Source organism: Pundamilia nyererei, unplaced genomic scaffold, assembly GCF_000239375.1.
Source record: "Pundamilia nyererei isolate P.nyererei 1_Seehausen unplaced genomic scaffold, PunNye1.0 scaffold00003, whole genome shotgun sequence".
In the NCBI taxonomy this organism is placed as follows: domain Eukaryota; kingdom Metazoa; phylum Chordata; class Actinopteri; order Cichliformes; family Cichlidae; genus Pundamilia; species Pundamilia nyererei.
Window position 1 is genome coordinate 8,544,210 of NW_005187404.1, and position 12,634 is coordinate 8,556,843.

Below are 12,634 nucleotides of genomic sequence, written 5' to 3' on the forward strand. Positions count from 1 at the left end.
TGACTGTAGGCTAGAGTTATGTCTGTATGTGTCTTACCTTTAACTGTAGTTTCATTTTATCACATTCTTTTAAGAGCTTCAATTTTACATAGGCCAATGAGTTTCACTCTTCAGTCATTAGCGCACTCACTGTGATTTTCCCTTCTTAAATCGTATTAACTGCTAAAATATTAGGCGATGCTTAGTTAGCAAACAAATACATAAGAATATATTTTGCATCCAAGTATTTGCATTGGCCTCAAGACGCTCCTCTATGACAGCCTTTACAAAAAAGAACATTGTCAGCGCTTCGGTTGACAAAAAAAGCTCAAGTGAAAAAAATCCCTAAATGTCAAAAGATAAGAGTATAACAATGTATTCCAAGAAGAGTCTGCACCTCCTTCAAGAATCCCGTTAAGGTCTGGACTTACACTAAGTGATACATGTTAAATACCTGCAGATTCTCAGCCAGTCAGTTACAGCTTCCCAGTTATCGTTCCATCATAACCCCACATGAGCAGATTCCTAAGTCGAATTCCTTCACTTATCACTCTCCAGCTACCTCCTCCACTGCCTCTCTGACACTCCCTGGGACGTCCATGGGACCAGGGGTAGATTTGAACCCTGTATTCATGCGTTCACAAAACACTAACGTAAAGCTTCAATTGAATTTTAGGAACAGCAGAGAACTATTGTTGTTATAACTCGCTGCCAGTTTGGTTTCGAGCTCCATGTTGCAGCTCATAATTTATTTGTGTCCTGTCACACTGAGCGTGTTGTATATCTGTGCCCTATCTCAGTTTAGCAGACTGTCTCTATACGCCCACCCCCTCCTCCTGCATCCACTCTCCTCTCTTACTGTCTTCTCTCCCTGCAGTTTTGCCTTCTGGCCACTCCTTTCAGTTGCTGACTGAGACAGGATATGCTGCCAGCGCTGAGGAGACAAAACAGACCTCTACCACAAAATCAAAACACAACAGATCCTCAACAATAACACGCAGACACCACAGTGAGCATTTACACACACTGTAGGACACTGAAACACAAAGCCACTCAAAAGTTTTGTCATAACTCTTATTCCTCTCATCTCCATTTTCTTTCCATGGCTGTTTCTGAGCCTTTTGTTTGACTGTCTCCCTGCCTTTTATTTCCTGCATGAAGTCAGTGAACAAACTGGGTGACTGAAGAATTTCAAACACTTTTCTTTCTGGCTGAGTAAGTTAGGGGGAGAAAAAAAAGGTGCAGACGAAAGAGAGAGGAAACGTTTCCGGCCTCTCGCTGAGGGAGGGTGATCAGGACAAACACAGTTGGTCAGCGCCTGAGGTAAAGAGGGCTTTAAAATGGGCTAAGAGTGTAGCTTCCATTATTTGTTCCTAGACGTCATGATTCAGATTGGTAGACAGCGCCCTAAGGCTCTCTCCAAGAAAATGTTTACACTGCATAACGCCAAACAGTCACGTAAAAGACAACTGAAAAACAGGCTGAGTTAACCCCGACCAGCCAACAACAGGAATGGCTGGTTGTTTGCCAATGGAGAGGCACTGCCACAATACATCTCCCTGAAATGACCAAATAACTCAATAAAATGCCTTCCTGAAGGGATTTCAGGCTGCAGCAGACTGAAAATGGACACTTATCTTTCAGACAGCTGCTTAGAAAATAGGTGATGGAACTTGATCACTTTGTTACAACCACAATTAAGCCATAATGGCTTGTAATGTGGATATCCAGATCCCAAGACATGCCGTAGGGCACAAATCATGGGCACTGATATAACTAATGATGCTGACACTGGCCTACCTTCTGTTGGCTTTTTTTTTCTTCCTTTGGAAATGTGTGGGTTTAAAATGTGTCATGTAGTACAGGGCGGTATGACTGGAAATTTAAATCACAGGGTTTTTATGGATCCACTTTTGCTCTGCCCCTTTGCATAGAGAGGGTCAAAGCGTATGGTTGTGTAAAAATCACAGCTATTACATCTTGTGTACTTGCTAACATACAGTCACCGGCCACCTTGTTGGGTACATGCAAAACTGCTTTTTAATGCAAGCCAATCACGTGGGAATTTAATGCATTTAGGCATGTATACATCGTTAATTTGATCTGCAGAAGTTTTAAGTGAACATTTAAGTGACTCTGAATGTGGCATGGCTGCTGTCAGCATCAACGTTTAGAATTTGGGATGAACATGAAAGCATGCATCCATCCTGCCTTGTTCAGGTTTCTGGTGATGGAATAACATTGTGGAGGACATTTTCTTGGCACACTTTGGGGCTCTTTAAAGGCCACAGTTTACCTGAATACTGTTGCTGACCATGGGACCACCGCGTACCCATCTTCTGATGGCTGCTTCAGCAGAATAACAGCATGCCACAAAGCTCACGGCATCTCAAACTGACTTCTTGAACATAAGAGTGAGCTCGCTGTACTCAAACAGCCTCCACAGTCACCTGATCTTGATCCAATAAAGCACTTTTGGGATTTGGTGGAACAGGAGATTCACATTATTGATGTGCAGGTGACAACTGTGCAGCGACTGTGTGATGCTGTCATGTTAATATAGCCCCAAAGCACCCTGTTGAATCCATGCCACAAAGAATTAAGACCGTTCTGAAGGCAAAAGGATCTAACTCAATACTAGCAAGTACATAATAAAGTGCCACTGAGTGTACTACTTGAACTAGTCTGCTCACAAATCCTGCTACCTTGTGTTTTAAAGGTTCTCACTTTTTCCCCCCCAGTGGGATGAATGGCAACAAGTGCTACAGAATGCGATCTTAGCAGTTGAATTATCCGGGAGGACAGCTTCTATTCAGGTACTTGGACATCACATCTGAGTGTGTGAAAACATTAATCATCCCCCTCCTGTTCCTCTCTGCTGACAGCCATGGTAATTATCACAGACACAGAAGCACAACATACACAGATGTAACTGCTGTTCAGTTGGCACTTCTATACCGCACCATGTGTGTGAATGAACAGCATACCAGGCTGATAAGCCGAACACTGTAAGGTCACTGCATGTGGGTGAGAGACAAGCACAGGAAGGAAAAGAAATGAGGAGACAGAAATCAAGTAAAGTAGGAGATACGTGTGTCCAAAAGACAAGAATATAATGGGGGGAGAGGAAAAAAGTGACAGGAATGTGAGAAGCAGTATGAATCAGCAAGAACAGGAGACCAAACTGAGAATATGAGAAAAGTAACGGAAGGAAGCAAATAAAGATAATCAGTCCAGTCTTAGTCAAAACTTCACTGCAGTACGACAGTAAAAGCAACAAAAACACGGCCCTAAGTTACACATTACACTACATATAGTACTCTGCTGTTACATACAGACTTCACATACCGTAGATCAATCTAAAAAGGAAGGTTTTAATTTGAAACAAAGATTACTTTCCTTATATTCTTATTCTGTTTTTTTGCTTGTTAGTGCTATTAGCAGGGATGTTAGCACCTAGTTTTCTAAAAGTCTGCAGTGATTTAGTATCTGTTTTAATCTGTTTTAAGTGCCAGTATAGAAAGACGTTTAAGAACCTTGCAAAAGATCAATGTCTAACATTATTCCTCTAGGGAAACCTGAAGATACCAGATAGAGATGGACACAGACAGATGAAATAGCACAGTCTATACCACGGCTCTGTCCCTATTCATTAAGAGTTTCTGCTTTCTGGTATAGAGGTTTACTGACCAGAGTTTGCCTCCATTATCTCTGATGATCTGGGTAGTTTAGAGGGATCCCACAGAGCGGTCAGTGAAAAAATATTGCAGACATCCTTTTATACAAACCCCCTACAGTATATGTCATGTTATCAGTGGGCTAAGCTTCAGAGAAGACAGATCTTTCTCAACTCATTAGAAATTCCTTGAGTTTAGTTAGAAACACATTTAATCGCAACAGCAAACAGCTGTTCAATCTCAAACAAGAACTAATCATATTGGAGATTATGGACATTTTATGCGTCTATTTTCTACATGTATACAGATGAATTTATATAAACTATATGTAAACACACTTGCCCCTTTGAGGTATTTTTCATACAGATTTTCTATACATTATAATTATATGTGAGGCAAATATATTAAAAAGTAAACCTGGCATGTTTTGAATATTTAAAATTAACCATTACAAAGGTTTTCTTCTTTTGCTTAAAAAATAATTTTACCTTACTTTAGCATTAGACACTTTAATCTGCCAAAACAATTAAAGGACGTGAGGAGGTTATTAAGAAAATTTTACAGTTTAAAATGCACCTGAGTAGGCGATTGGTTCAATAATAAATACTGAACATTTGGCAATAAAGCTTGGTAACTGTTGTGTTGGAAACTGCTAAACTAAGAAAAAGAAAGTGCTCTGAATTTATGAGTTAATTTACAGAATTTTTTAAACCAAAATGGCACTCATATTGAACTTAAGCAGATAGTTGCATGAACACTAACCTTAGTTCTGCGCAGGCTTTTGAGAATATTTCTCTTTTTAGGATCCTCACTATCCTCAGTGGAGTTGTCTTTCTTAAGTCCTTCGTCATCCTGGCTCGCCTTGAATGAACTCCCCATCTCATCATCGCTGCCGATAGAAAAGCTCGTCCTAAAATTGCTGAACTTCCCAAGCCGTTTGGATCTGTCTCTGTAAAGCTTAGGCTTAATGCCAATCGCAGACAATTTTCTTCTGCGCTCCAGTGAACTGCTATCAGCTTCACTGTCTGACCCATTCCCCCCAGCACTCCCATTTGAATGACCCTTGTTGGCATTGCGGATGGTGATAATCTTGCCCTGTGTGCTGTCATGTGGGACAGAGTAAATATTTTCCTCTTCTGTGTGTCTAGGTTTGCTCACAGCATCCATTGGCTCAGCATAGTCTGAGGGGTCATAGCCACCATCACTACCTCGGGCCCAGGTGACAGCTTGGGGCAAAGAGCGGCGGTTGGTGCCTCCCTGTTGGTCCATGTAAGGGCCAAGATTAACCTTAAGGACTGGCTTGGGCTTCACTTGTGGAGGAACTTTGTTGTTCACCTTGCTCTCAAAAGTGCTAAGCTCGGAAATGAAAGAGAAGGGATCATCTGAATCCATTTCTGACAGCTTGAAGCTTCCCAGTTGGGAGCTGAGAGTATCCTCCCTCAGGGTAGGGTAAGGAGGTGATGGATCAATATCATCTTCTGAGTCCAAAAGTGTAACCGGGCTGGGAGAGCCACCACGAGGGCTGACGCTCTCATTGGTGCATGCCTCTGCTACATTGTCATACATGTGTGTGGCCTCAACAATGGTGCGCTTCTCCATCGCCTCTTTTAAGAAAGGCTGGAAGAGATCTATCTTATGAAGACCACCTACTACGCCACCATGTCCACATATTACCGTGTTAAATCTTGCCTCTATTTCATGAGCCAATTCTTCCCCCTGAATAACTTGTTCCTTAGCAGAGTCTGAATCTGACAGCTCCATCTGGCTCTCCCCTACTGCTAATAACTGGATTGGGATGATGTCTTGTACCTCACACAGAAAAGCACATAATGTCTCCAAAGAGGCCTTGCGGCGAGTAGAGTAAACAGCAATGTAGCCATGGACGAGCCCAGCCTTGCGAAGGGCTAATGAGGAATGGAAGGAGAGCAATGACAGCTCGATATTCTGCTTCTGACCTCCTATACTAAGATCCAGCAGAACAGAGGTGCCACCACCGAGGCTTGAGGAAGGACGACAATGCTGGGGCAAAAGGAAGGGAGCAAGGAGTTGGTCTAGGTCGTAGGTGTCTCCGCACATCAGGCACATGACTATCCTCAGGTCTGCCTCGAGCATTGACTGGGACTGAGAGTCTCTGGAGGATGGAGGAGGTAGTGGAGGGGAGCTGCTCCCTATGTTTCTACGTATTTCTAAGAGTCCTTTCAACATCTGAGTGATCTGCTTCTCGCTGACATTGCGGCCATAACCCATGCCTGGAGAGGCAGGGTCTAGGTAAGAACTCTGTAGCTTTGCAGCTACCTGCTGCCCTTGTTGTATGAGAGTTTGAGCTGTCTCCCCTCCAATATCCCCTATGGACCCCACCCCCCTCTTGGTGACCAGAAGGAGGGACAGTGGCAGTTGAGATAAGCTGTTTTCCCTTTCCCTTCTGCTAATAGTCGACTCTCTAAGCTTCTCTATACTCTCAACAACATAGGAGAGAGATTCCTTTGAATTGTACAAACATAGGCAGCCATGCGGTGTAAAGGTTGGTGTGTAGAAGGAATTAACTGGGAGGCGTACATTGCCCTCTATGGGACGGAGGGTCAGCTCATACAGTTTTCCATCTAACACGTACCGGTCGTCACTGGTGCACAAGGCTCTTATCTCATTGGCCATCTCTCTGGCTAGCCCATCTTTTCCTAGAATGACAAGATTTATCCGTTCAGCTCTCCCCCCTTCCAGTCTCGCACAGTCTGATGAAGGGTACCGAGTTGGGAATCTGGAGGCCAGTATCTGCTCTATCTTAGTATCCACACAGTGTGGATTGTTGGGACAGGATTCCTTTGTGGGGTGATAGATAAAGTGGATATGTTTCAGTACAAGAGCATCCCTTTCTGCCTGCAGCTTCTGAAGGGCCTTAAATCTTTGCTCCTCCCCCAGCACTTCTCGAATGGCTCCCATTTTCTCTGTACTCGGTTTTGCATCCAACTCTAACTCATAAAAGAGCTCAGAATATTCAAGGAGCAATTCTTGAAAGTCTTCTTTGGCCCGGTCGATGATTTCTTTCTGGTGTTTATTGTAGATATCCAGATATTCAGCTTCATCCAGCCACTGGTAGAACTCTTCATTCATGATGAAGCTTCTGGCCTCCTCCCATGGCTTCCCTGGTGTGATAAAAGGAGAGACACTTAACTTCTCCTTGAACTCCCATCTCATTTCAGCCCGTTTCCGCTCATTCCTTAGCTGCTCCAGATGGGACTCATAAATGGCTTCCGCTGCTGGTGTCTCCAGTAGGTCTTGTGGGATGCGATCATCTTCCATGTTATCAATGTGTGTTGTGGTCTCCCAAGGTGTATCATCTAGCACAACAAACCACTGACAGAAATCTCTTTTAGTCTCCAGGACTTTCTGAACTCCAGACCAGCTCAAGTGGTCTATCTCATCCAACTGTGGTAAGAGTGTAGACAGTGCCTGTGGCAGAGTACTTAGATAGAGCTTCCTAAGTTTCTCTATGTGTTCTTGTTTAAGTCTATGCACATGCTGCTGGAAGAGCTTCTTGGCTTTAGCAGTGCCCTCAAGAAAAACATAGTCCTTGTACTCGGGGGCAGTCTGCATGCGCCGACTGACAACAGGCCATGTCTCATTGTAGTTCTTTACAATTCGGTTGACCAGCCACTCATAGCGGTCTTTGGCTGAGGCAATCTGTTGACTCTGCTGTTTCAGTGCCTCAAAGTAGGGGATAATCTTGGGCTTTCCCCTACTCTTGTCTATTAATTGAATCAGTGTAAAAAAGGCTAGGTCAACATTGACATTGGAACGTGCTGAGGTTTCTACCACCTGTAGATTCTTCTTAGTTAGGGCAAAAGTGTGTGAGTCTTTAATATACCGCTCAACACCTTCATCACATTTGGTAAGGACCAGAACCACAGGCTTTTTTGTTTTTGCTAGCTGGTTATATAGGTTGGTAACAAACTTCATCTGATCCTCAAAGCTACGGTTCATACCCCTGCTAACATCTACAGAGAGTAAGAAGCCATCCACCATAAGCTTGCCTTCCGGCATCTGTTTCTGCTCAAAGTCTTGCTCCAGCCCCAGCTGATCTGTGCAAAAGTACATCAGCTTTTCAGCTGAAGCCAGCTTGGTGGAAGCTGCCCTCTTGATGTAAGGCTGCAGTGCCGTGCTTCGGTGTGGCTGAAACGTCTGATCATCGATGAACTCAGTCTGCTCCACCACATTTATACGGCATTCTGACCCCTCCTCCATTGTCCTTACAGCCTCTCCCCAGTATAGGAAGTGGTCATTGTTCACTACACGCCCTCCAAAGTCACTGGTACTGAGAACAGAGGTGTGATCTAGGTAGAAGTCATCTGCACTTGGCCGGACAAAGCGGTTACACAGGCAGGACTTGCCCACACCGCATTGCCCTTTCTCCTTCTCTGTGCCGGACAGCCCAAGCACAACCAGGTTGTAGGTGGGTGGCCGCGGATCTTGCTTTTTGGCCATCATCGTTGCTGGCAGAGGCTCATCCTGCCATGCTGGCCGTGAGCTCTAGAGAGAGGAACAGGCTGCCAAGGAAGCAGGGTTTCCATGCAAGAGAAGCTCACTGGTCTGAGGCTTGGTCCTGCATGATAGAAAGAGAGAGACAAAAGTGAGATTTAATCTAGAGATATACAAAAAAAAATTCCACTATTCTAATGACAACCTTTAGCTACTGTGCCTCGCATCTAAATTCCTACTATGTGCCTGTGTTCTGTTAACAATTGTTAATCTCTGATCCTATTCCTCCACTGAATATTTCCTGAAAAGATTGAGGTCAGTGGTAAAGCTGTTGGAATGCTGCATATTACTTAACCCAGCTGTAACTCAGTTAAAGGCAATTTTTTCCCAGTTTAACTCATTTAATTTTAATGCTGCCAGAACTGCAGTGCTAACAGTGGTGCCTTCCACATTTCATTCTCATGTTCATTGCAACGCAATGTGTGTTTTGGCTTATTATCTGGCTTCTAACAGTCTGGTTGGTTTGCCTCACTCGCAGCAACATTGGAGGAAAGTAATGTAGCTCTTTCACTACTGCAGCAAACAGACAAACGACTGTGCACGCAAACATATGCACACAAGTAGCACGACACTCTTGTAGAAAAAGGCACACCAAGCTCTCGGCACCCTAAATGAAAGACACACACAGGAAGATGAAAGAAGATAAGTGTTCCAGAGCTAAAGTTACTAATTGGCCAACTAGGGAAAGCCATCTGCATTTTAAAAGGCTGCATTGCCTGTTGGCTGACTTGTTTCCATCAAAAACATGTTTTCCTATGTTTATAACCAAACAGATAAGAGTTGGCTCCTGTACCATCATTAATGTCATGCATATTTACCTAAATCAGAAGCAAGAAATGGCTGCATTGCAAGTAAGAAAAAGGCAAAAACACATAAGACCATATAGAGATGCTTAGTTGCTCATCTCAGTATTATTTATTCGACTGGTAGATTAGGTCTAAAAATAAGTTAAGAAAAGGGAAAGGATGAGGCATGAAAGGGTGTTACAACACAATTTGTATGGAATGAAAATCTTGTTAAGCTCTCAGACAGATAGCATGCACTGCATTTCAAAATGATGGAGACCACCCCCTCCATGTCATAACTGAGTCATTTATGTAGTAAAAACAGACATTAAAACCACTATTAATCACGAACAGCTCTTTTGACAGAGAACACAAAAGCAGCCAAAGCCTTCATTATTTTTGAATCGAGTTTGTCAGGCAACACAGATCTGCGGATTCCCTAAAATGAACCTCACTGTCCAACTCTGATTCACCAGAGATACAAACAATGACAAGAAAAAAATGGTAAGAAACTTGTGTGTGTTAGAAAATAGTGTAGACTTTAAAAAAAGCTACACCCAACCTGCTATGTAATGACTACTACATCTTTTATATACTGCATTTCTGAGTTTCATTTGAAAGGGAGTGCCACTAATCAAAGTTCCCAGCTGAAGCCTAGTGTTTTGCTAAAAGTAAATTCCACTCAGGCTGTGGATTAAAATTACAGAGACAAGAGTGCCCCTGTGCTTTACCAGGTGTATAACCCAGCACCAGCAGGAAAAGGAATCCATATCAAATAGAATACCTCGTGTTTTGATATTTATAGAGGAAACATGCATGAAAAATGCATCAAAGCTCACAGAGGTGGACCAAATCCCTATAATAACAACATGCATTGTACACTGTGTACAGCCTGACTTGATGGTCGATAGGATCAAATACGAATATGACCTAGGAATTGTGATTAATTCATCTCCTTCTCTAGCTGGGCATGTGTGTGTCTACTTGATAGTATATGAATGTACACACACCACTTTAACTGGATGGGAAGGACTGCACTGTGGTATTTATCGAGGTATCTGTGGGTTAATAACAAACCTGTTCACTGACCTAATTATGTTCGCATTACACAGATGACCTCAGCAGATCCCTCAACTGCATTCCCCAGAAAGAAAAGAGACCTGCTGCCCCTGGACATGGTCCACTGACTTAATTGAACATCTATTCAGCATAATAATAATAATCATTTCTTAATATACAGTGTCTACATGATCCTTTGCTGTGCTGTATACAGACATCCTTCACAGACATGAAATTAAAAAGCTGCATGGTACTCAAGACCATCAATAAATACAATACATACTACAATACATATTTGTAGCTGCCATATTATTAGTGGATCCCTCATACGTGGTAACCTTTAATTTTACAGCTACTGCTAGTCTGTACAGCAATGTCACTTATTATAAATTGCATATACTGCATTTCTTTTTATTCCCCCAGAGTAAACCAAAAGGGATTTCTGGTAGGTCTGCGGGCTCTATTTTTGCATTGCTAGCTTGTAAAACTTATCTCTGTAGCGTAAACTGTTGTGACATGCTTGAAGTAGCTGTCTACTGCATGAGCTGAGAGGGGGTATTACCTTTACAGATAAGTAAGGAAACCCTAGTGCAGAACCACATTAGCATGAATGTTTCATCTGAGCTTGCACATGCGTGCACATAAAGATGCCCCAGAATGTATCCTATGTAATCAAGATCCTGGTGATGATCACTTCATGTGTGAAATAGGTCATGTTTGCGACCAGCAGTGAGGGTCTGGATTAAGTGCAGTCAAGCACTCCAAAATTCTATATGGACTTGGCGGCTGGCCAGGCTCAGCACTCTTACAGATGCCCTGCTAGCATCTGCTCTGCTGACCCTACCTATCTTTTTCTAATTATGTTCCCGTGTGTGCAAGGTGTACATGGACCTCCAAGTTCATATAGATTTTGTGACAGTCAGCCCACATATTCACTAGAGCAGAGTGCAAGTTAATGTGTGTGCATCCGCGCGTGTGTGTGTATGACAAGGAGATAGGCTTAAAAAGAAAAAAGTAGCAACAAAAAAAAGTGTTGATGTTATTTTTGCTGGTCTGTTGTGAGGATGCAATAGTTTCCAACACAGCGAATAATAGAGAAAAATGAAATGTCTCGCTGAGTGACGGCTGCACCAAAGTCACTGACAGAAACAGAATTTATATTAAACTGCAACTGCACAATTCAGCTTGTTTCTACAGCACGTCTGCTGGCAGCCTAAGTGCAGCATTTCACACAATAGATCTAGTCATTAGGGGAATACATTTCCTCTTTCCCATAAAGACACCACTGCTTGTGCTTAGCTAGTCTCAGTGCAGCAGTCCAGGTGCAGAATAGTCAGGCAGACAGTTTCCTAGTTCACCCCGAGGCCTGGTGTCTGCTGCGCATGTCCAGCCGCATACCACCATCTCGAGGCCCTGGGCTGGTTTAAGGCCTGCATTGTATCTGCCTTCGACCCTGAAACGTGACAGTAGGCAGAATGACGGGAGATGGAAAGGAGGGCAAGGCACTGTAGGGAGGCAAAGGAGGGTGTGAAGTTTGTACCCCCATCCTCTCCATGTGCACTAACGAGAATGGGTACAAGAGGAAGGAGAGAGAGAGGTCAGCAACCTGGGTCATGTGAGTTGGAGATTGGAATTCCCTGAGGGAGGGCGTGGTGAGGCGCAGAGGATACAAGGGTCAAAGTCTGACCCATCCCATCACTCACCCCCCTGTGTAATCGCAAATAGCATTATAAGCATGGTCTACCCAAATACCACATCTCCATTTGCCTGATTATTTCATTCCCTCCTTTTAAACTGTTTAAAAGCAGGAAAGATACAGCAATCTTGCCTTGACTGAACCAGCCCTTTAGGACACTCGCTCTCCCTCAAGGACAAAGTAGGGGCAGATATGATGTGTCTGTGAGGTACTGGAGTTCAGCCTTAAGGTAATGCTGGGGCGTCAGGGCATGAAGTTCAGAATAACACGTGCTACAAAGGGCAGCAAGGGAGAGTCCCTTTGTAGCTGCATGGCCCGTGAGGCCATCCAGCTTTCAAGAGTTGGCTGCATTCCTTTCATTACAGAGTTACAACAGTTAGCAAGGGAGGATGACAGCCAGGCCTGTTTTGATACACACAGAAATCCTTACAGACTGGAAATGTTGGACAAGAGAGAGTCCATATGGATTGAATGGGATGACCATGACTGAAAGCTATATCTACGGAGAAAGAATTTTAAAGTCAGAGTCAGAAAAATAGTTGTGATGGAAATAAATGTTGAGTTGAAGTGCAACACTGTTAGTAAAGGTCAAGTATTTTATAGATTATAGAGTCAAAGAAAAGTATAGTAGAAATAATATTTCTGATAAAAGAAGGAGTACTTTATCACTTTTCTTAAGTTGCTGCCAAAAGCATCAGATATGCCTCAGAGAATCTCACACAGTACAGTGTGAACAGTGCTAAGCAAGGACAAACTAGGAAGCCGAGTTTCCCAGAAAACCTTCTGGTTGTAGAGTAATACACACTCAGGAAAGGCTGGGAGTTGACAGAAACAAAGGTCATGAAATAGTCATGAAGTGTGCAGTGTGGTGATGAGGATTATGATGATGACAGAGAGGCAGCAGG

The 12,634-nt window shown here is 43.3% G+C and overlaps 1 protein-coding gene across 2 annotated transcripts in view; it reads right to left on the minus strand.

Moving 5' to 3' along the window:
• The window catches only part of arhgap35a (Rho GTPase activating protein 35a), a 60,994-nt gene that overhangs the window by 14,554 nt on the left and 33,806 nt on the right, over positions 1-12,634 (minus strand). For both annotated transcript variants that reach the window (XM_005720882.2, XM_005720883.1), the window contains exon 2: positions 4,419-8,253. In XM_005720882.2, the coding sequence (XP_005720939.1) occupies positions 4,419-8,138 (3,720 nt within the window). In that variant the 5' untranslated portion in view covers positions 8,139-8,253. The remainder of the gene's footprint in view (positions 1-4,418; positions 8,254-12,634) is intronic.